At 42.9% G+C, this 24,775-nt stretch overlaps 1 protein-coding gene across 4 annotated transcripts in view; it reads right to left on the reverse strand.

Annotated features, from left to right (window-relative positions):
- Positions 1-6,299: 6,299 nt before the first annotated feature.
- Positions 6,300-24,775, reverse strand: part of LOC121917652 (RING finger and transmembrane domain-containing protein 2-like) — a 19,400-nt gene continuing 924 nt past the window's right edge. For 3 of the 4 annotated variants that reach the window (XM_042443770.1, XM_042443772.1, XM_042443771.1), the window contains exons 2-10: positions 23,321-23,789; positions 20,689-21,167; positions 19,939-20,015; positions 19,388-19,488; positions 17,724-17,877; positions 11,440-11,589; positions 10,624-10,689; positions 9,446-9,547; positions 6,300-8,365 (exon numbers count right to left, since the gene is read on the reverse strand). In XM_042443770.1, coding sequence (XP_042299704.1) covers positions 8,231-8,365; positions 9,446-9,547; positions 10,624-10,689; positions 11,440-11,589; positions 17,724-17,877; positions 19,388-19,488; positions 19,939-20,015; positions 20,689-21,167; positions 23,321-23,403 — 1,347 coding nt within the window. In that variant the 5' untranslated portion in view covers positions 23,404-23,789 and the 3' untranslated portion in view covers positions 6,300-8,230. The remainder of the gene's footprint in view (positions 8,366-9,445; positions 9,548-10,623; positions 10,690-11,439; positions 11,590-17,723; positions 17,878-19,387; positions 19,489-19,938; positions 20,016-20,688; positions 21,168-23,320; positions 23,790-24,775) is intronic. The other variant, XM_042443773.1, reaches the window with a different exon arrangement.

Below are 24,775 nucleotides of genomic sequence, written 5' to 3' on the forward strand. Positions count from 1 at the left end.
TGATGCATTTGGCTTGTAGGGCACTGCAATTGTATTGCCCTTTTTAAAAGTACCCTTTTTCTTTCTCTCCGCCGCATCTAACCCTACTCTTCCCCTGCCCCATGCCTCTCCACTTTAGGATGAAGAAAGAGCTGGGTGCTTGAGAAGTTTCCCCGTTCCTGCGGGATTGCAGCCCTTGAGCAGCGGACGCGAAGAGTGAGGTGGAAAGGAAAATGGAGAGGCTGTGAGAGAGTCGTGCGGATGGAGGGGTGCTCCCACGTGTCGTCCACCAGTGAAACCAGCATGGGCGAACATGCTTTTGTACAGAAGATGAGGAGGAAGATTGTAACCATTGCGTGTGCAAACACAGGCCATCCATGCATGCCTTGTACAGCAGAGGTCTGAATGGCGTGTGAGTTGCTGGGTTAGTTAGTCTTGTCCCTCGCAGCTGCTTAGGCGGTGGGATATGGTTGCCCATCTTCTGACAGCAGGGTGGCACTACCCCATGTTTTGGTGCAAGCAGAAGCTACCCCAGTGCCACTGGGGATGGGGTTTTAAGCAGCCCTGCAGAGAGGCAGCCAGTGTGGGTGTATATCTTTCTCTGTTTCTCTCTCTTGCTGTTTCTTTCTCTGTGTCTCCAGATGGGTGGGGTGTACATATCTCTGTCTAAAGGTTTGAGTGGGGGAGGGCAACCGTAAGACTTCTCAGTAACCTTTAGGTTTTTTTCTGGTGCTACAAATAAGATTTGCCTGGAGCGGGAAGCTGTCTCCATGGTGCTATGTTGTCGTTGTTTACTTAACCGAGCCGTTTTTACCAGGTGGAACCGGGAGATGTGTATTTTGCTCATTCATATTTCTAGGGAGGGAAGGGGGGGTCCTTTTGTGATGCTTTTGAACCTTCCTGCCAGATTGATAGCTTTAATCGTATGCTGGACGAAGCACAAATTTGAAGGTGCTTCTGGAAGATAGCTTATCATGAAGTAGATGTCTCCATAATACTCTGTATACCTCTTGGTAGTATTTGCAGTTGGTGGTTAAACGATGGTTTTTTTCCCCTGCACATAGCCCTGTCATTCAGAGCATCTTTCCAGATGAAGGATTTTATAACTTTTTCATACTGGGTGGTAAAACCCAGTAGAGCTATTTTTCTTCTGTTAAGAAACACAAAGCTGAAAGGTGTGGTTTTTGTTTAAAGGAGGCAGACTGCCCATCACTTGGGTGATTTACTTCCACTTTATACGGGAAGTGTGGTTTAACCAAGGTAATGGTTATTCAAGAAAAGAGATAGATTGCACTATTACCTGTACCGAAAGGATTGGCTTATAGCTTATTATGTAATGTTGAAGGGAGCAGCAACAATTTCAGCTCCTTCCCTTTTAACCTGTTTACTTGGAGGTTTTACTGCCGCTAGTCACAATTTTCCATGTGACATAACAACATGCTCACAGACCTACAGATCTGTGCTATATCAATCTCAATTGAGTTTACAGTCATTCTGAAGGATGATTTTCTAAAGGGCTAAAGTAGAACATGTCTGCTTTAAGAAGCTAGTTCTATTGCCTGGGGTTCACTTGGGTTTAGCTTTGGAACCTCTTTATAGTGCCAGGGCTCAGCTGTATTATGGCAAGGGCACCTCTGAACATGTATAGAGTGCCCTTTTCCTTCTACGACCACTCCTTCAACCAGGAGGAGGGGATAGTTTTTAGGCATGCTTGAATTTTCATGCCTTTCTCTGTGGCGGGCAGACAAATGTGTTCCAAAATTCTACCAAGGTCAGACTGGAACTCAAAATGTGTACACAACCTGGGAACAATGTGAAATAGACATGATGCCCCTCTTTCATTTATGTGGTACACTGGGACCTTAATATTCGCGGGGGTTTGGTTCCAGGACCCCAAAATCTGTGCATGCTCAAGTCCCTTTAAAATACAATGGCATAGTAAAATGCTGTCCCTTATATAAAATGGCAAAATCAAGGCTTGCTTTTTGAAATGTATATTATTTTGCATATTTTCAAGCTGTGGATGCTTGAATCCGTAGATTCAGAGGGCTGACTGTAACACATTCCTGCTACCCACCGTGCCTTTTCAAGGAAGAAATGAAGGGGAATCAAAATTATGTATTAGGAAAAATGTTGTTCTCCTTCAGGCATCCTAAATACTCACTTTCATTAGTCTTGTAAAGAAAAAAAAAGATTGCTGTATGAATTATATTAATTGTCAAGATTTGTATTAGAAACCTTACTAAATTGGGGACCTACAAGTCCAATAGTTGTCAATGCCTGCAGCATTTTAAGTTCTGCACAATCCATATGTCGAACTGGAATATCCATCTTGGCTTCAGTTGAGTTTTCAGGAACGAGCATGGATTCACCATAGAATTTTAGAACTTGCAAATCAGCTAAATGAAGAGTTGGGAATAGGATTGCCAGAGTGAAAACTCAAGAGTGCTCCTGTACTTTTAATGGTTATGTAGAAGGAGGAATCTTGCTGGAGCCTTTAATTCTCCAGAGGGTTTGGACCTCCTACTCCCAAAATCCCTCATCACAAGCCATACAGGCTAGTGTTTCTAGGATCTGAAGTCCCAATCCTGTGGGGTATGTGTATAAAGGGCTAAAAGACACACCTTTATCCCATCCTGTTGTCCTGTTTATTTTTAATAAAGCATTGCTGCAGTTGCTGCCTGTTCTGAATTGGGTCTCCTGCCCTGGTGTTAATGAAATAAGAACCAATAGTTTTTTGTGTTTTTTTCAAGCTATGTGGCCATGTTCTAGAAGAGTTTCTTCCTGACGCTTCGCCAACATCTGTGGCTGGCATCTTTCTCTGAAGATACCAGCCACAGGTGCTGGCGAAATGTCAGGAATAAACTCTTCTAAAACATGGCCACATAGCCCGAAAAACCCACAAAAAACTATGGATGCCGGCCATGAAAACCTTCGACTTCACATAAGAACCAATTCTGTTCTTTTTCCGGTGTAACCTGACAGGTATGTCAAGCGCAGCTCCCTTTCAGAAACAAACAAAAATTCTTCAAAGCCCCAAAACCCTTCTAATAAAAACTATTATTAAGGCATGGTGATAGAAGTGTTTTTCACAAAGCCAAATTAAGAACCATTTGCCTGTTTGGCTTAAAGGCTTGTAGCTGGTTAGCAGCCCAAATTCAACTTTCATTATTGCGCACAAATATGGAAGAGTTTGGAAAACCTACTTTTTTGTGGCACATCTCTCAGAATACCCTTGGGAGCCTGGCCTGTGGTCATGATGGCTGGGTGGTTTGGGATGTTGTCCAAAAAGCCAGCTTTCCAAGCTCTGTTATAAGTGTATGATCCACATGCTAGAGAGCTGATTTTACAGCACTGGTGCCCTATCCATGTGTTTTATCTCCATCACCTGCCTTCTAACTTAATGAAAGCTTCTGTTTCTCTCCTAGAGAAGTACTGTACTTTGGGGTAGAGAGCACATGCTTTCAACACAAGTGACTGTAGATTAAATCCTCAGATTTCCCAGATTTCAGGAGCTAGAGAAGACCCCCGGAATCAAAATATTGAATGGTTTGGCATAAAAGTATCCTGTTTAGACTCTCAAACCTTTGTTATTGGCAGTAAGAGCTTGAAGTGAAAATATGCTGGTACATTTGGACTCTTCCCTTCCCCTTCCTTTTTGTCTTTGGCTCTGTTAAACACTGGAAATTATCTCTGGCCTCTGAGATGAAAGAGGTTTAGCATCCTTGAAACAGAGGAACTATTCATCTTGCTTACCTTTTTGGAGAGCTGTGAGAAAACAGCAGCGGGGGAGCCTTAAATCTGTAGTACAGCATATGGTGCACATGCAGAAGATCTTGGTAAAAATGCTGGTTATCGCTGAATAAAAGAATCAGGTGGCAGATGATGAAAAACTTTTCTGTAGCTTGTAAAGAGCCACTGCCAAATCTCATAGACCTAAACCTAGACTGACTGACGGATAAACCGACCTGGGCCCCTTTCACACTCCCCAGTTGTAGCACTAAACTACAACATTTTAGTCTGGAGGATTGTGAGAGCTATAGTCTTAAAGTAACTATTCCAAGTTCTGATTAACAAACACACACAAGCAAATACTTTAAAACTTGAAAGACTGCTCAGAAGAAAAGAGGTGCTCTCATAATGATCTAGTCATCAGCCAATTGGTGCTTTATGCAGTTGCATTCTACTACAGACAAGCAGAACTGAGCTTTCCTCACAGGGATTCTTTCACACTACAGTGTTATAGAAGTGGGATTCCACTTTAACTGGCATGGCAACATCCTGTGGAATCCTAGGATTTGCCGTTTAGGGAGGGATGTTTTGAATTCTCAAACTAGAAATCCCAGGGATCTATAGGATGTCGCCATAACAATTAAAGTGGAATTAAAGTACTGTAACTGTGCAGTGTGAAAAGGGCCCTGGAAAAAGACAGCTTCCTGCATTCTTTATTAACATCCTTGAGATTTTTGCCTTACAGTTTCTTGATAACATTTTCCCCATTCTGTTTGGACTGATTGTATATTACTGTGACACCACTCTTCTCTCTTGCAAGCAAGTTTGAACCTGTGATGGAAATGCAAGACCTATTTTACACCAATAAATATGGGTGAAGCTATAGCTTAGCTGTAGCCTTTAAGTCTAATGTGGACACGGTAAACTGAAACCTGCGATTGCTTTTGTGATCTCCCCAAGGTATTTGTGTCATTCCTCACACAGAGGTGACCTCCATTAAAGAAATCAGAAAAGTGGAGGTGATACAGGGATCTTTATGGCTGTTTGTGCAGCCTGCCCGCCCTTTACCTTGGTCCACTGAAAAACTGCTCCCAATGCCAAAATCCCACCAATTCTGCTAGGAAAAGGCTGCAGGGAGACATTGCCTATTGCATGCAGACATGGGCTCCCAACAGCTGGACAAACAGCTGTATGGTTATATGGAAGGCATCCACTTTGATTTAAGGGACAGGTGACTTGTTGCCTTCCTGCAGTTTTGGACTACAAGTTTGCCATGGCAAACTTCACTCTTGTATTAGCAAAGCGGAGATTAAAAAGCAATCACATAACAAAGAATTGTTCCAAGGTTATTTTGTGTTGAAAAAGGCAAAGTGTGAAGTGTTGACTTTACCTGAGACAGTTGGAGCTGCCTTTGCAAAACTCCCGCTGGACACCCTGCAAGTGAAATTAAGTCACTTCTCTTAGGTTTGAACTTGCAGTTTGATGGGGCTTTTTCTCACCCTTTTGTAAAAGGAATTTCCTATACTGACTACTTTGTACATATTTATATTGCCTTTATTAAAAAAGAAAGCAACAAGGTTTCAAGGTGTCATTGTCTCTTTCTCTGTGGTTCTTTTGTTAAAAATGTCCAGTTCCTATGGTGTTCCCAGTACCGAACTCCAGTGCCTCACTGGCTATACCACTGGCAGTTTCCCCCTGCAAGTCTAGCCTATCAAAGTCCTGTATTTCAAGGGGTTGGTCAGCTGATCCTTTAAAGTCAAAGACTGTGCACCAGGCTTCTAAAGCACACTACTGTCCAAGGAATTCATCTTTGGAGTAAAGAGCTTGAATCCTCACTATCTGATCAGAAATAGTAGGGAGTGTTCCTCCACTGAAGTTAGCCAAGGGGTGCCTACAGCAGGCCCAATGAGATCTATGGTCCAGAGTCCCGTCCCCCCTTCTCTAGTTGTTGAACTTAGGTAAACTGGTTGTGCACTACAACCTGCATGAAAAGTCTTAAATGCATTTCAACATCCATCTCACTGAAAGCTAGACAGTATGCAAAAGAGTGCCCAATTGCTGGGATGCACATCCAAGCAAAGAATCAGTGCTGTTCGTGTAAATCACAGGTCTAATCTGGACTGCAGAAATAATGCAGCTGAACACCGCTTTCACTGTCACCAGAGCTCTCAAGATAGACAAGGCTAAAGATCTCTCAAAACTACAAATCCCATAGCATTGAGCCATGGCAGTTAAACTGCTGTCAAATTGCATTATTTCCGCAGTGCAGATTAGACCATAGTCGTGTATGATACACCCACACAACCCCATTCATATAACTGTAAACTGATCTGTGGACATGGACCCCTCTGATTTAGGATATATATTTCAGGCCTATACCACCATCACCATCATGTCACATTTCCATAAAACCAGTATTCAACATAGCATCTTAGCCCATTGCAACAAAGAAAGCAGTTCGCCAATTTCTCCCCAGCCCCTGTTGCACATTCTTCCTCTCTCAGTGTTATTTCATACCCATCCCAAACACTTTTCTTCCTCCCTGAATTGTGAACAGATGTTTTCTCTTTCAAGGAAGAAAAGGGAAGTAAGCCTTTAAAGCAAGCTTTATTGCCATTTACATTTGAAAAGACAAAATAAAAGAAAAACAACCACAACAAAAAATAGGAGCAGCCAAGGCACAGCCAATTCTTTCTGTACCAAGAACAAATTGCAGTTACCAATGCAATTTCTTTATTTTGTCCAAATGTTTACAATGTTCATGTTTTATTTTAAAGCATTTTAAAATGTTTTTGCAGAATTACGTTTCTTCTGTTTCTATGAATGGAGGTGTGATGGAATGAAATAGTTTTAGTTAAATACAGTGGGCTCTTGGTATTCGCTGGGGTTTGGCTCCAGGACCCACGCGGATACCAAAATCCAAAGTCCTATTAAATACAATGACATAGTAAAATGGTGTCCCTTATATAAAATGGCAAAAGCAAGTTTGCTTTTGGAATTTATATTTTTGAATATTTGCAGGCCATGGATGGTTGAATCCGTGGATAAAATAACCATGGATACAGAGGGTCAACTGTAATAGCTAATGGACATTTTTAGACTATGATTCAAATTTTCATAAGGCCAAGTTTTGTGGTTAAGAAATCCTCTCTTGCAGGTTTCAACACAAAGACACTGGTTTGTATGAAGTCAAGAGTTCCCTGTGCCATCCAAAACAGGGATGTCTAGCTTTATGTCAGCTAAACATACCAATAAAATAAACCAGGACGTAACAAGGAACTCTGACTTAGTATATGGCAGAACCTTCACACTGAAGCTAGCATGTGATTGGAGGAAAACAGGGCAACAGCATGCCAGCAGTCTTGGACAATCATTTGAACATGGCCAACATAACATTTGGATAGGAGAAGGAAGTGGCAAGATGGTGGGTGGAGGACAACACACAGTCACAAAGTTCAAAGATCCAAAGTTAGGTTTTGTGCTGTGAAATTCGCATAGAGGGAGCTTGTATCATTTTATTTATTTGTTATATTTATACCCGATCTCTCCTCCAGTGAGCTCAAAAGTGGCATACATGGCTCTCCTCACATTATCCTCTATGAGGTAGGACAGGCTACAGCAGAATGACTGCCCCAATGTCACACAGTAGGTTCCATGGCACCAGTCCAATACACTACACTGGTCTTCCCATTCAAACGGGTGAGCGTCAAGCATGAATTAGAGGTTGGAGCAACCCTGGGAACTCAATGTTATATCAATTCTGATTCAAATACAAGTTTAAAATTGAGTAAGGTGGAAATACAATACTGTCTTCTCAGATGATGGCATAACATTTAATACAATGACAACACAAGCACCACTAAGACAGGGGCCAGCTATCAGTTTGTGAGCAACTTTTTACCAACTCATTGAAAGACTCACATGGGCACATGCAACAGCAAACAGGTTTCTCTTGAGATACAAAAAGCCCTGGTTAGATCAAGCCCAAGGTCTATTTAATCCATCCTATTTCCAAAAGTGGCCAAATAAATGCTTGCTTCAGGGATCCACACCAGCAGAGTGTAAATGCTACTTCTGTGCTCTGTAGCAATTCATATATTCAGTGGCAGAGTCACATTTCTGGATTACAGTTTCTAGAACCCTCTGACAACATGGGCAGGGGGTTGAACTGGATGGCCCTTGTGGTCCCTTCCAACTCTATGATTCTATGGCTGGAGGACTCTGGATGTTGCACTCTGAAAAGTAACTCCACACTCTTGATAGGGCAGTTCCCTTTAGCCATCATTACCACTATCCACTGATTGTGAGATCAGTCCTCTCCCTTCTAAAGCCATCTAAGCTAAAGGTCTTTGACACATCTTGTGATGGCAGGTTCAATGAATTCATAATGTGAGGGAGAAGGGAAGCCATACTGACTTCTAGCAAGTATGTAGGCAAACACTTCACTTCTTTCCACCTCCTCACTCCCCAAACAACATGTCTCTTTAGATTTATCCTATATCCTAGCAAAGCCTAGAAGTCAATAGACCTGGAAATGAGCAGAGGTGGTACCATCTTTCCAGCATCGCAGAGTTTCTACAGCCACAGAACGGCACAGTGGGCATGTCTTTTCCCGGTCAAACCAAAGGCAGAGGCATTCTTCACAAAAGATGTGCTGTACAGACAAAAGAGAAAATGCAGTATGAATCCACACCTACAAAAACACATTTATAAAAACAAGGCCAAGGTCCAGCCTGGAACCCAAGCGTCCCAAAGGGAGGGGTTGGTGTATAGCTCTCTATTGCTAAGGCCCCAGGACAGACAACAGTGCTCAAGTGTGCCAAGTACTAATGCCTGACCTAAATTACAAATACCTTGCTTTCTATACTATATGCTAAATTCTGTACTCAGGTACTGTGACTGAGAAAACACAAATTATATGCAGGTCTACAGAGGAATAAACAAAGATGAAGCTCTAGTTTAAGGCATTCACCAGGACACCTGCATGGAGACTAACTGACAGACTTTATTTAGAATAGTTTGTGTGAAAGGAGCAAACTAGAAAGTGATGTGAGAGATCACAGCCTGAAGGGGTTTTTTTTAGAATGTAGAAACAGCTTGGGAAGGGCTGAAGCAGATTAGAGAACTGGTATTGGGAAAGAAAGCCAGGTGGCATAGTGGTTTAAGTGTTGCCTACGATTCTGGAGACCAGGGTCCGATTCCCACCTTGGCCATGTAAACCCACTGAGTGACACTGGGCAAGTCACATGCTCTCAGCCTCAGGGGAAGTCAGTGGCCAACCTCCTCTGAAGAAATCTTGCCAAGGAAAACCCATGATAAGTTTGATTTGGGGTCGCCATAAGTCAGAAATGACTTGAAGGCACACAACAACAAATTGTGAAAGAGGGTTAACCCTTCCCCTCCGTACCAATCAAAATTCTCGCCTCTATCCCATAATGGCCCTGATCTAGTACTATTCCAGGGCACTGTGGGAAATTTAAAAGGTGATTCCCAAATGCTGGGGGGGGAGGGGGGAAGAAGGATGCCCACGAGAGGTCACCAGTCTGTTAAGTGGCAATGTCATGCATCAGTTCTGGGACTGTCTACCAGCAACATTCATGCTCTACCAGTGTGCTTTGCACTCCCTGCCCCTGATGTCCATTACTGACTGAGCATGCTCAGTTAACAGAGCACCCACTTGACAGGCTGCCCTGTGGCACCGCATTCAAAGAGAGAAAAAGGAGGAAAAAAGAACCTGGCATAAGAGGATCAGAGGTTCTCTGAACTCCGCCTGGCAGATGGCACAGATGTCACCAGCCTCACTGCACTGTTGGTTAGTTGCACGGACGCCATAACTCTGTTACAGGGAAAGCACATTGTTAAAGGCTATGGAATGCCCTGGCAGAAATGGTGACAATGACCAGCAACTTATGACAGTATTAAAAGGAGACAAAAGAAATGGACAAATACTAAAGCAACCAATCCTGACACCTAAGTATCACCCTTGGGTGCAAAGGCAGATGGAGAATAACAGTAGGAAGTAGGCTACTACCATTGGGTGCTGCTGGTGGACTTTACAGAAAACACTAGCTTGGCCACTGTGGTAAATAGGATGCTAGACTCAAGAGTCCTTTGGTCTAATTCTAGCCCATGGCCCTTTTTACATTCTTTAAAGCAGAGGTGGGAAGCCTTTGGTTCTCCAGAAGCTTTGAACTACAGCTTCCACAATCCTTGAATACTGTCCCCATTTGGTGAAAGCGATGGGAGCTACATGCTAAAACTGCCATAGGACCAAAGGTTCTCCCCACCCCATCTTAAGACAAAAGGGGAAAAATTGAGGTTTTGAGGGAAGGATCAGGAGGAAAAACAGCAGGCGACGCAAAACAGCTTCAGGAATTCTAGTCCAAAGTGCCACGCAAGGCTTAAATTAAAACAAGATGAATGTTATTGCACTTCAGTGAAAAAAAATCACTGGCCAAATAGGGTGACCAGAGGCCAAGATGGTCCAGGCTCCTGTGCAGGGCGGAAAAATGTATTCTAGCAAATCTAGCAACTGACGTATCTTGGAGGGATTTTTTCCTAACACATGTATCCAGCAGGACACCAGTGTCAATCACTCCCACACTTTTCATCCTAGCACCAACTAGCACCAAGTTAAGATGCTCCCACTGCCAACAACTCTTTTCAGAAAGCACTGGTCATGCTGGCTGGGGAGGGTGGGAGTTTTAGTCCAGCACACTTGTCTGAAAAGGGCTGCTTTAGAAAAATAATAATAATCACCTGCTCCAGGGAGATGATGATGATGGCTGGGCCGGACCTCTCCATTCAAAACCCATCCAACCAGTCTAATGTGAGCAAATCCGTTATGTATCCACAAGAACCAATGATGACAATTATCTTAATCACAGGAATACAAAGCAGTTGCCTACCCACCTGAGGGGTGCAGAGGAACTTCAAAGCCTTCCGGATGCTTCCCACACGGCCACAGATGTCAAAAGACTAGGAAAAAAAAGTTGTAGACATTCCTTACAGATGGGCCAAGCTCATCCTGCATTGCTTCCAAAGTGTCATTATATTTTCAGAAACTGGCAGAAAAGCTTTGTATATTGAATTTCAGCCTGGTGCATGGCTGTTAAAATGTGTATGTGTGTGTATGTGTGCGCCTTCAGGTCACCTGTTGTCTTGCGGCAAGCATAGGGTTTTCTTAAGCAAAGAATACTCAGAGGTGGTATTCTCAGTTCCTCTGAAATAGAGCCTACGGCATTTGGGATTCATTGGCACTCTCCCATCCAAGTACTAACCAAGGCTGCTGCTTAGCTTCTGAACAAAAATGGCATCCCACTGGCACCCCAGAGTAAGCTGGGATCAATTTATACCCATTGGTACTTAGGAAGCTGCTGTATAGCAAATCAGGGTATTGGCGCACCTATCCAAAACATGGGGAGTATCTGTCTCTCCAGACGCTGCTGGACTGAAACTCCTAGCATCCTTCACCATGGCTGGCTAGGGATGCTGGAAGTTGATGTCCAACATCATCTAAGTGGTCACACACCTCCCACCCAAGATCTAGCCAAATACTATCTACTTTCACTAGGAACTCAGGCAGAAAAAACCTGCCCCATCACTTGCTACCTGATCCCTTTAATGGGAGATGATGAGGACTGAATGCAGGTCCTGGTAAGCACAGATATTGACAAGGAAAACCAACTGTAAGGAAAGTCATCACAGAACCACAGGCCAACAACTTACTTTGCAGAGACTGTACATGATCAGGAGAATCCCTCCAAGGAAATAACTGCCAGATGGATCATCCCCCATGATGTACTTGTACCATAACTGGATGGGGACCAGGGAACGGAAGAGCTGGCTCAGCTCTTCAATGACCAGGTAAAATTTCCCCTGAAAGACACAAAAAGGAGACTTTAAGATATAAGACAGTGGGGTGTCATAGCTGGAGCCTGAGACATGGACTTGGAAGAGCCAGAGTCTAGTCCCAACAGAACCATGATGCTGACCTTGGGCCAGGCACTCACTCTCAGGCTCACCTACTTCACAGGACTGTTGTGCTGTGTCACCTTGAGATCAGGGCTGTGGAATGGGTATGCCAAACCTTCAATTGACTCCTATTTTTATGTCGTCCAACTCCAACACTTTCATAAATGACAAATGTATATGAAGTAGTCATTACAAATTTACATTAGTAAAATAGTAGCACAAGGCTACCATTTCATCATCAGTACACGAATCATCAGGCTATTTAGATGGATGGAACAGAAAATATATTTATTTAAATAAAATTTCTGAAGAAAACTTTCCTAAATTCCTATGCAAGTAAATATGCAACACAAAATTGAAGTATGAAATGCCTAGTTTGTTGCACATTTACTTGCATAGGAATATAGGGTTTCTTCAGAAATTTTAATAAAATAAATGTATTTTCTGTTCCATCAATCTAAGCAGCCTGATGCAGTAGTGATGAAACATCTTGTGCTACCATTTTACTACAGTAAATTTGTGCTGCATTGGTGTATATTTATACTATGCTGAAGTGATGTATTTAAATTATATTTTTCAATAGAGAAAAGGATGGCTGGGTACTGTTTTGTTTTTCAACAGAGTACACATTCTGTTCAAAATCATCCTGCCCCTCAAAGGTGAAGGATGATGGCAGAAGGGGCAGCCTCCTTGTAGAAAAGATCAAGTTTTGTGCATGTGCTCTTACAGACAAGTCAGCTCACCTTAACAGAGTAAACTGCTGAGGGAGCTGCAAAGCAATTTTGCTCAGTGTTTACCTCCTGGCAGACTGCACTCAGGGGGCAGAAAAGATGACTAGAAAAATACAGTCATTGTCACTTTCCATCCCTATGAGATGGACTTCTTGCCTTACGCACATTCCTTTTACCCCACTTACTGAATCTTGGCCTTGTTTTCATGTGCCGTGACTGGTGGCCTACGAGCAGAAGGCAGATCTGCACCTGAATATGCAGGTAGAATGCACATGCATGTTGGCACCACTGAGTGGAAATGCATCAAAAATGGCCTAAGTTGGGCAGCACAAAATGGGGACATCTTCACACCACTTCCCATTAGTCACTGGAGGATGCACATCGATTCATTAGTGTTTGGGGTGCTGCTCAAGAGAGCAGCCTGTAGACCCAGAAATGGAGCATTCTACTTACACTGCCAATTGCATGCATTCTCCAACATTGCTTCCTCGCTGCCAGCAAAAAGCGAGGAAGAACTATAGGGACTGAGACCATCAGGGTCCCCGAGGAGAACAGCAGGCAATGCCCACTCCCCCTGGGTCCCCCTAGGATGAGATCATTCAGCAGGCTGTCCTTGCGTGGAACAAATCGAAGCCTACCGAGAGCTCCGGCATCCACATGATCTCATATCCCAGGGGATACCAAGTGAGGTCATACTAGCGCTTACTCAAGGACCTCAATTCCCCCCTCCCAGTTTAATCATGGGGGGGGGGGAATGTGGAGCATTTCTGTAATGGCAACAATCTGAGATCCCAGTGGCAGGCAATTTAATAGATTGGCAGGGAGGTGCTGGGCAGAGGAGCAACCTCCATTCACTGCAAAGGGGAGTCATTTTGATTGAAGCTCCCCTTCTCCCCCCACCTCCATCCCTGGTGAAAGCAAGGAAGGACCCACAGGTCTTGCAGAGGTAATGCTTCCCTCCACACCAAGCTACTTCTTTTTGGAGCAAGCCCTGAGCAGGTCTTCCTGCTCAACATCTACTACAGCTAATGAGACCGGCCTTTCTTTCTTTCTTTCTTTCTTTCTTTCTTTCTTATTTGATTGCATCCCACCTTTCTGTCAGAACTGGAACTCAGGGCAGCTTGTTCTTCACAAGACTCTGGACAATTGCTGCAAGTCAGAGCAGCCAAGACTGGACTAGCGGGACAAAGCTACAAGGGAGTTACTCACAAGCGTAACACTGCAGTGCATGCATCTGATGAAGGAAATTCCAATTCACGGATATTTCTACCACAATGGGTTTTTAATGGTCCACTAGACACCTTTGAGAGCTAGCATGGTGCAATGGTTTGGGTGTTGGACAATGACTCCAGGAGACCAGGGTTCGAATCCCCACTCAGCCCTTCTCAACAAATCTTGGCAAGAAAACCCAACAATAGGGTTGCCTTAGGGTCACCATAAGTCAGAAACAACTTGAAGGTATATGACAAGACGACACCTTTGATTGGTATGAAAGAAATATGCTTAACCAGCTCCAGCAGACATCCATACATGTACTGATAGGGCAACACTCCAAACCTAACTGACATAAGGAGAGCTGTACTGGATCAGGCCCAGATCATCTCCAGTCCAGGACTTCAGTCACACAGAAGCCCACAAACAGGATAGGAGTACCACAGCACGCTCCCCCTTAGCAACTGGTACACAGAGGCATACTACCTACTGGAGGCAATATACAGTCATCTTGACCAGTAACCATGGACAACCTCTTCTTCTAGGCTAGAATGAACAGGCTACCTCTGATCACATTCTCTGCCTTTTACACAAATGTTCATGCCTTCTCTCCTCCAGCTTTCTCAATTTTAATAGACCGGTGTTGGTATGGCCAACCGACCTTTTGCCCAACCTTTTCTTTAGAAAAGTGCTTCCCAACCTTGTGTCCCATCCTGCAACTGCCTCTGGGTATATAACCATCATGCCCCAGAACCACTGATAGCCTCTGTCCAGTCACCTTTCAAATCCATTCAAGTTGCTGACCATCGCTGCACAGTTTATCCCACGGTTTAACAACATGCTAGGTGCCGTTTACATGCTGATCAATTTACAGTCTCTACCATCACTTGGTAACTAAGAATACTGACCAGGCAGCATGCAAACTACTCTTTACTTGTGATCTATGTCAAGTGGTGGCATGTAGAACACTTGACATCTTGCCTGAGTGACCTCTCCTCTCCCAAACTGCTGTTTGTCTTAACCTGAAAAGCCCAAAGGATGCCAGAGAAGCAGAGCTGGAGCACTGCTGAACAGCTGCGCTCTTCCTATCCTCAGGAGAGTCTTGGCTACACCTCTAGTGTGTTGAATGTCCTCCATTAAAAACAAACAACAAGTACTTACCATTTGGCTCAATAGAAAAATGAATTAAAGTAAATTAAAACGGCCTGAGCCATGTGGCTCCTGGAGGCGTCCATTGTTATGCATGTGGCAAATGGCAGATTCTCATTTACTCAGCTAAGGAGAGACAGCTTGAGGGGTGTGGAGCTTTAAAAAAAGGGGAGGGTGGATGAAAGAGGGAAACAGGAATACTCTGGATAGAAATTCAGGAAACGCGAGCTGTCTGGTTCCCATTTCGTCCCTCATCTTTTCCCCCTTCATGGATTCTTCTTTTAAATTTTTGGTCACAGGAAAATTCTATGGCCACTTCTACTACAATAAACACACTTCCCTGGAAGATAGGTTAATGTAAGAAATAGAATCACCAGGTGAAAACTAGAACAGGGCTCTTAGATTTTTCACTGTTGTGCAGAAGAGCGTGTAGGACAAGCAACACCTGCTGAAAGTCCCTCTCCTATACAACTGTTAAATGTACAGGAGCCCTGTTCTATTTTTCCCCTGGCAGGAAACAACGTACAGACCACAAACAGATCATCCAGTGGGTTTCACGGTGCACAAATACAGGTTGCGAGGTTACAAATGGTCACAGCTTCCCAAAACACTTTATTCATATGCTTTCCTTCATCCTTAAGGTTAGAGAGCTCAACCCCCTTCCAGCCCTTGTCAGCTTCACAGGAATTTATTCATAGGTCATTCTACCCAGTTTTCTTGAATTTTTTTTTAATGTAAGAAAAAATCATATTTAAATTCTATGGCACTCCACCGAACCTTAAATTTCATTTTTTTGTACACTATTTCTCATAAAACACTGTTTTGTATACACTTTTGAGCCAAACACTTCTTTGTAATAAGTATGGAACCTGAAAGATAACTCCAAATTACATACTAGGAGATAAGCTTGGCTCATTTAAAACATGGAGTGAACAAAACCCACATCAAGCCCTCGGGAGTTGGAAAGGAGGTAGGAACTATCCCCACCGGGAAGCTCAGAAGGAATTTGGATTACAACTACAACAGGGGTAGGAATCACCCAACTCTCCAGGTATTACTAGACTACACCTCCCAGTAGTCTGAAGTCACCCAGACGGTTGGACCTTCAAATCCCAGAATTCATGACCACTGGCCATGTTGGAAGTATCTGGAAGACCAAAAGTTTGATACTGCACTAGGGTGAGTGTTGCGTGTGGTGAGTCTTGAATATAAAAGTTTATTGTAGTGATGCTGCATCCAGCAGACAATGCTGGATCCAGCAGCACTCAACTCATCACAAAAATCAAAAGCAGTAGAGGATAAGCCTTTTCATTAGAAACAGATGATCTGCACTACCACGGAGGAAACTTGTCATGTACACAGCAGTCCACTAAACACTGCTTGTGAATTTTCAGATTTCTAAGCACTGCTGTGGTCTAAAATGTTCTCTTTAAAACCAAAACCAAAAAAGGATTTCATTATGTACAGAAAGCTGAGATGTCCACCATGTCAAATTCAGTGCAAAATACACAAGTAGAGAAAACTATTTTAAACCACTATCCAGAGGTTAGCACATGGAACCTCTACCAACAGTTTTGTTTGCAAGCTGGCAATAATTTGAAAAAATAATGAAAAAGATTATGGCTCAAGATGATCAGGGCTCCAATAAAGAAGAGGCTGTTCAGAATGAGGCATCTGCACAGAGAACCATTAGGGGGCCCCTGACAGATGCAATCTTACCAGCCTCCTTGTGTGGTTGCAAATACAGACCCCAGTCTCTTTCTTCCCTTGGACAAGGATTAATGAGAACCTGGGATAGCTCTTAGACAAGCAAGCAAAGGCTGTGAACCTCTTCCAGCTCTACAATTTGTCTTGGGCTGACTATGCATCACTCACGTGTCAGGTTGTTGGTTTTTTCTCCCTGAAGCTGGATTATGCTGTGACCCGGCCCATTAATCTCCTCAAATAAAATAATAATCATCATTATCATCAGAGGGGAGAAAAATCCTTGGACTACTGCCAGGGATAAATTAATAGGCCTTCTGAGCATCCCATACAAGGGAACAAACCTTTCCAACCACACCTACCCGCACAAACTCCATTTAGAATTGCTTCTGTTCCTGGCTTGAAATTTCTGCCTGGACTGAATAATAATAGTGTGCAAGCCAGATTTCAAGAAACACCACCATGGCTTATTTTAATGCAGAAACATGGTGGTAAAGCCTGTTGGTTCATTTAGCTCCAGAAACAGGAAGATGCTATTGACTATATGGTCTTCTCTACTTTTACCAGAATCCCAAGGTCCATCAAACAAAGTAAGGTCATGGTGTGAAATATGGACATCAGACACAGAGAAACTCTACATCAGTCTTCATCACAAAAGTGCTTTGGCACAAATGGAAAGGAGAAAAAATAAGGAGAACAAACAAGCAACAAAACACAAAATTTGTGTTCCCAAAATTTAACTGGCAAATGTGAACCTATGTAGCCATGGTTTGTGTAAACAATAATTCACTGCTTTAGCCAGAAATTACTTCTCAGCTGAACAAGGAAACTTAAAATTAGGAAGCCACTGGGAACCAGACTGCCGCTATGAAAGATGGGAGCAACTAAGGACTAGACTGGAATCAGAACTCAGGTTATTATCAGAGATAGCTTTCACATACTCCACCAAAGTCAGTGAAACAGTTATCTTATGGCTTCCCTTATTTTATTTGTTATGTTTATATCCCATTATTCCTCCAATGAGCTCTCCTGTATGATTTTAAAACATCTTTTGCCTGATGAAGAAGCCAGTGGAGCTTCTAAAGTTTGCATGATATATTTTGTGCATTTTATTTGGCCAATAAAGGCATCACTTTTTGTGTATTTTGTTGCATTTTGCTGAACGGCTAACACAGGTACCCCATATGTTTCCTAAAAGAAGGGAATTTCATTACCACCAGAGTGAAATATGAACTCTTTTACCTTTGATTTAACAGCCAATATGATTTTTGGCAAGGCGACAATGAAGCACTTCAGGGCTATGGTGAGGTATTTGAGTACGAAGTCGGAGATCCCCACAATCCACATCAGATCAAAGAAATCCAGCTTCTCCAGGTTGGGTTTCAGGAATATGAGGCTGAGGAATACAAGACAGTATGATTGAACATTATTAATTGGCACATTGAAGCCAGATAATGATTGCCTAACCCCTTGCAACTCCCTCTGTGAAAAATGAACTAAGGAGTACAAGAACAACCATAGGCTCTCAATAATCCTTGTGAGAAAAGTTGTTCAAGATTAACCCCAGGATCTATGTATCCATTGGTAAACAGTACTGATAAATGTCTGGTAGTGCAAAGTATCAACAGCTGTTCACTATGTCACCTAGGAACAGGGCACCTGGGTTCAAAGCAGGTGACAACCAATAATCCAGACAAGAAAAATTGCTGATAAGAGGATGAAAAAATGTCAGAAATGTTTTTTCCCCATTTTTCCCTCATAGGGAAAAATAACCTAGTTTTATAAGTGCTTTGTTTCATAAAATAAATCAGACACCTAATGACAGTGACAGTATGGTCTGTTGAAACCTGTTTACTGTGTGTGTTGGTCTATGACCATAATAAAGATTCTATTCATTTGCTGTGAATGTCAACATGAATCCACTAACAAGCCAGTTTGTTAACCAGCTACAAGCCACACTCTGAGTTCATTGCATATTGATGGCTTATGAACTCTGGTTTGTTGAACCATAGGTTGTCATGATGTCAGAACCTGCAGTTGTGTCCCCCCTCCACATTTGCTGACTCTGAAACAGAAGCTGACAAAGGGATCTGGAGAGAAACAAATCAGAAACAAGGAAGACAAACTATGCCTGCCTGCCATACAATTCATGGCTGAATCAACAAACCATGGTTAACAGAAACCATGATTAATCATGACAATGAACACAACCAATAGCTATACTGGGATGTCTTCATAAATGCTTATCATGATAGATCCAAGCCTGGGCAAAATCAGGTTCATATACTCTGTCCTCCATATTTTGTCACTTTCAGATGCTAGGAAGGCAGCTGGTATGTTGGGAGCTGTTACCAAAAGCCTTATTTCCAACCACCAAATTTGAATGTGTTGGCTATAGCACAGTATGAAGCCCTTGTAGGATATTTGTCCATGTTTGTGTTAGTGGGTAATCAAGCTGAAACAGAGAAGGACTGAGGAACGGAAATAAAAATACTCACAAAATGGGCACAGCACAACGGATAAAATTAAATCCTAAAAACAAAAAACAAAGGCAAAAAAGCAAAAATGAGAGATTGAACACTCAACTGATGAAAATGAAAAAAAAAGCAAAAGTGAACCCACAAACAAGTCAGTCAGGGAACTGAAGGAAAATAGAATAGCTCCTAAGTGAATATGGGTCATTCCCAGTAAAAGATGGAAATGAAAATGTAAGGAGTAAAACCCAAAATTGGCCAACGGTGCTCCAACAGGTCCTTTTACAGCATAATGACCTTTCTCCAGCAGAGGAAGCCACCACTACCTGCCACCTCCACACAAGATTTCAACCTCCTTTAGCCCTTCTCAGTTCTTCTGATAGGAGTTGCCTGTTCCACCACCCACTTCTAGAACAAAAACTGTTTGTTCACCTGTTGTACAATTGTTGGGAGCTGAAAGTATACAGCAAGTATAGGGTGTTCCCAGCGAGGAAGACCAGGATCCAGAACACCACCAGCACTGACCTCTTTTCCTGCGAAAGAAAAGAAAACCAACACATGAATCCTGGGACTTTAAAGCTTTGTAGTCACAAGAACTAGTAACTTGCTTTTTAAAAAGGAAGGTAGAAAGAAATCTAATTTGCTGACCCTGTTTACTCCTGCCTCTACTTTCCTCCATGTTTCAAACTGCAGATTCTAAGCATCTCAGGACAGTAACCTATTCTCTTCCACTGATACAAAAATCAACACTAAAGTTTAAATGTCTAAATAAACAATGCAAAAATATTAGCAGCAATACTCAGTCAATCCTGACACTACTGGTTTTCCAAATTCTAGGAAGACCTGCCTTTTGGTTTTAATCCTGTCATAGAAAAATAACTCCTCTTCGCCTTTTTGCCTACATTTCTCCCCAAGGTCTTGAGATCTCCGTGAGCCCTATCCATTCATGAGCCAGGCTTTAAGAATCCCGGCCCTTCACTCACCTTCAAGGAGACTTGTTCTCGGAGAGTTGAGTTTGCATATGCAAATGTGCTGGCCATGCCAATACACAGAGCAATTCCTAGAAACAAGTAGAGAAAAACTTGTAAGCCATGTACATAGCACTTCACCAAACCTAGGCACCATAAAAGACTTATCCGTTCACTCGAGCCTTGGGAGTGTTTACTCTCTGTTGTAGAAAGGCTTTTAATGGCCGTTTGTTACATTTGTATTGTATTTTTCTCATGATGATGATATTTTAATGGCCTTTTAAAAACTATTTTACATTAATGTCTTTTAATCTGATTGTTCATTTGTTGTTGTTTTTTTAAACTTTTATAAGGGCTACTCTTTTGACTGCATTTTAAACTTTTATATAGGCTACTCTTTTGACTTGCGAGCTGCTTCAAATCCTGTAATGGGAGAAAGGCAGGATATAAATTAAATAAATACATTTAACGTGCTTGGCAGAATATTTTTTTAAAATTATCTCTTCTACTTTTTCTCTGCTGCAAATGTTTCTTACTGTTTTTGTACCATTTCATACAGTACCACCTTCTACATGTTTTATAGATGTGAATGACCTTAAATTTCGGCAAAGGAATAGGATACCTTTTTTTCCAGTTGGCTTCAAGTGTTTTTTTTTTTTGTGGTAACAACCCTGCCAGAACGAGGTTGGAGCCAATGTGCAAGGTTGGATGGGGCTTTCTTTCGATCCCTCAAGGTCCCCTACATTCTTAAATTAAGGGGCTTACCAAGCTTGTGCTGGAAACAAACTTTAGCCAAGAGAATCATGATGAAAGGAAGCCCCTTCTGCAACCAAGAGATGACAGCTTTTAGCTCTGAAAGGGCAGGGGCTGGTGTCCCAGGCTGTTCCTCGAAGCCTTCCTCAGTATGTCCATGGCGGTCACCACCGGCCATGTGCAGCAGGGAGGACCCTCGCTGGTGACTGTGATGGTAGTGCTGGGGCTGCTGGCGGTGGTGGTAAGGACCTCCTTCCGTACGGCTGGTCCCTTCCTCCCGTGGAGCAGGCATCTGAATGAACACCTCCCCACCTCCTGCCGTCGACCCCAAGACCAAACTGGATTGGAAAGGGGTGGCTGTGATCGTTCCGGATGGGATGCCTCCCAGTCCTGAGAAAAGCTGCTGAGGAGGAGATGGCTCTGTCTTGAGGCCTTCAAAGACCCCACTTTCATCCACACTTGTCTCAGAGGTGATAGTTTGACTCCGGCTTCTGCCATGTACAAGAATGGAGAAAGAAATCAATCAATGACATGAAAGCATCTATCCTCCCCTCCTTATTTACCTAGTCAGTTTATGTACTTCAGGGGAGGGAACCTCCAGTTTGCTGGCCTAAGCCAGCTCACCAAGGCCCCAGATCTGGCTTGCCAAGGATCCATATTCCCCTATCCACTCTTGTATAGGGAAGGGTCTCCCTGCTATCACCGATCAGTAACAAGAAATAGCAGGGACCTTCCAGGAGGTCCTGGAAGCACCACCTGGAGTGCTTTGGTCTCCCAGCTCACTTCACCACATGGGGAACTGAAGCCTGTTTTCCACCAAATGTGCCAAGTAGAAAAATTCCACTAGGTATTTCAGCTGGGAACCTGATGACATTTATTTATAATTTCTTTCATTTTAAGCCACTTCTCTCCCATCAAAAGGAAACAGCTTGAAAGCAAACAACAACAACAGTCTGAAGGCACTACTCATTCTCTTCTGACCTTGCTCCCACAGTGGAGTTCTCCAAGTTTAGAACTGGTCTGTGGATTCGAGAAGCCAGCTTGGCTTTTTGCAGCAAGTCCACCAGTCTCACCAACTACACCTTTGTTCCCAGTTCTTCTCTCCAGACATTGCCCAATATAAGCAAATTCTCACCAGACATCTCTCCTTGTCCCACAGAGTCTCAACAGAGATTTTTACAGCTACTCCCAAAGGCCAGGCTCACACAAATACCAGACAGGGAATAGAAAGTACACAATACTTTGCAGTGTGGCTCTACGGTCCCAAATTAATGGGACACACATTTCTAATAGAATCTCCTAGGGTTTAGGACTAAAGCCACAGAGACCTCTCATCCCTGAGAACATATGAAACATGTACAAAGCATTCAAGGTACCTGGCAGAGACTGAGATCACAACCCTATACTACCTCTAGAGTGCAGAGTAATGCTTCCAAGACAGGCAGCAAAGAAAAGCTTAGTAGGTGCTTGTTTTAACAATAAAAGCATACACATACTTCTTGTGTGGCAGCAGTACAGTATCCTTCAGCAGAGCATCTTTAGATTATCTTCAATACCTAGTGGTGAAGGTTTTCCATACATTACTCACTACCAAATTGGATTGATTAATTTATTGATTAAAATGTCATTTATTAACTGCCTTTCTTGCGCTCACGACACTGCAGGAGAAAAAAACTAAAACACTGTCAATCAAGCCATTACAAAGCTGGGCAAAGAAGAACGCTAATAAAACAGATGAACTAATGTGTAGAACCGGAAGGTCAAACTGAGCCGGTGTTTGGGGTGGGAAGTTTATTCTACAGCTTCAGAAAGGCTCATAGTTCAGTGGTAGAGCACACATTTTACATGCAGAATGTCCCAGGTACACTGCCAAACAGAGCTGGAGATGACCCTATCTTGAGTCCCAAAGAGCTGCTGCCAGTCAGTGTAGACAACACTTAAGCACACACCCTTGAAATGTTCTTGGAAATTAAACCTAATTTCAACCACTACCTTATTTGATGGGGACAGACTGTAACAAACATGCAATGCTAGTTTCAACATTGCTGCACTAGCTCCCAATTCAAGGTGTAAGCACTAAACTTTGAAGCCCAGCCTTCTGTCAAATTGGCTCCCTCTAGATGTACTGCATGACAGCTCCCATCATCCACAGACACAGCAGCTCTCTGGGCAGGGCTTTCTACCAAACTTTCCACCAAAGAGATTGATGGAGGAGAGACAAATGACCCCTTTCGCCTCTGTCAACCCACAACCTTTTCTTCCTCTGCATCTGTCATGGAAATAAAGTAGGTTGTTGGAGGAAGAATGGAACAATCCATCCTTCCTGTTTGTCTCCATCACATGTTACAATGGCATATAAGGCTGTCCCAAGACAATCTGCTGCCTGAGCAGAACAGGACACTGTGCCCAATGCCTTCCCATGTCCCAGAGTATAGCACCCAAACACTACCAAGTTATTTTCATCTCTGAGGCAGAAAATTCCAGAGGCACCTCACCACACTGCTGGTTCTGTAATACAATAAAAAAGGAAATAACTGTTTGCTACACTTTTACAAAGCCCAGAATCCGCTGCCTGGCGCAGTCATTGGTAGCATCAGCCTTGTCCTGAGTAGTTCTCGGTTGTAAGTTGATGTTCCTAACTCACCTTTCAGGAGGAAGGCTGTCAGTGATACTGCTGTGTCGTCTCTGCATCTTCCTGAGCACTTTAAAACACAATACACTCAGCATGGAACGTGGCAGATCAATGGTGACCAGTGGCAGGAGTAGTTGCAAGGTCTAAAGGGTCTTCTTCTCAGGCACCCATCCACTCAGTGACATATTGCATGAAATTTTACTTGGAAGAGTAACCAAAGAGCATGCCACAAGTCATCAAGCAAAATGAAGATCTCCCAACTTCCACAACGAACAGGTTAACAGCATCCAGTCGAAAATGGTTTCCAGGAAGGACAGGAAAGAGTGGAATCTTCCTCTTGTTCAGTTTAACATTACACACATTAAAAGTTGAGTTTCCAAAAGTCAAGTTTAGGATGAAAGGAAGATAAATGAGTCAAAGCAACAGAGAAACAATGGCTGCAAAGGGAGATTCAACTGCTTCTCCTTCAGATGTGCCACTTCTAAAACCAAAAGAAAGGAAATAAAATCAGAAAAGCAAACATTTCTCAACATATCAGCATGCTCCTAGCCACGCACTCTTCGGTCCAAAACACACTGCAGAAATCATCCAGCTTGAGACCGCTTTGACTGTCCCGGCTCAGTGCTAGGGAATCCTGGTTGTGTCAGACATTTAGCCTTTTGTGCCAGAGTACTCTGGTGCCACAATAAACTACAATTCCCAGGATTCTCTAAGCACTAAGCCAAGACACTGAGCTTTACCATCTCAAACTAGGGCGCCTTCTGCACTGCAGAAATATCTGGTTTGATCCCACTTTTAACTGCCCTGCCTCAATTCTATGGACTTCTGGGAATAGTAGTTGATTGTGGCACCAGAGCTTTCAGACAGGGAAGGCAAAAGGTCTCACAAAACGACAAATCTCAGAATCCCATAGCACTGAGCCAGGGCAGTTCAAGTGGTCTCAAACGGCATTAATTTCCCACTGCGGAATGCAAGAGATAGTCCTGTGTCTCACAAGGGCAGGAATGGGCAGTTGCAAGCAGAAGAGGAGCAACAGCCAGTCCCACACCATCCTCCCCCCCCCCCCCCCCCCCCCCCCCCCCGGGTTTATTTGAGAATGTATTGAGCTATATACTGTATGTATGTGTATATATATATATATATATATATGCGCTAAGATATAAGATACATATATATATATATATGCTAAGATATATTCAATATATATATATATATACACACACACACACACACACATATGCTAAGATATAAGCTATATACGCATACATATGCCAAGCTATAATATATACATATATATAAATACACACACACACACATATATGCTAAGATAAGAGATAGATATATGCTAAGCTATAAGATGTGTGTAATATATATATATATGCCAATATATAAGATATATACACATACATATGTTAACCTATAATGTGTATATAATATATATATACACACACACACACACACACACAA

The sequence above is a fragment of the Sceloporus undulatus genome, unplaced genomic scaffold (assembly GCF_019175285.1).
Source record: "Sceloporus undulatus isolate JIND9_A2432 ecotype Alabama unplaced genomic scaffold, SceUnd_v1.1 scaffold_31, whole genome shotgun sequence".
Classification (NCBI taxonomy): Eukaryota; Metazoa; Chordata; class Lepidosauria; order Squamata; family Phrynosomatidae; genus Sceloporus; species Sceloporus undulatus.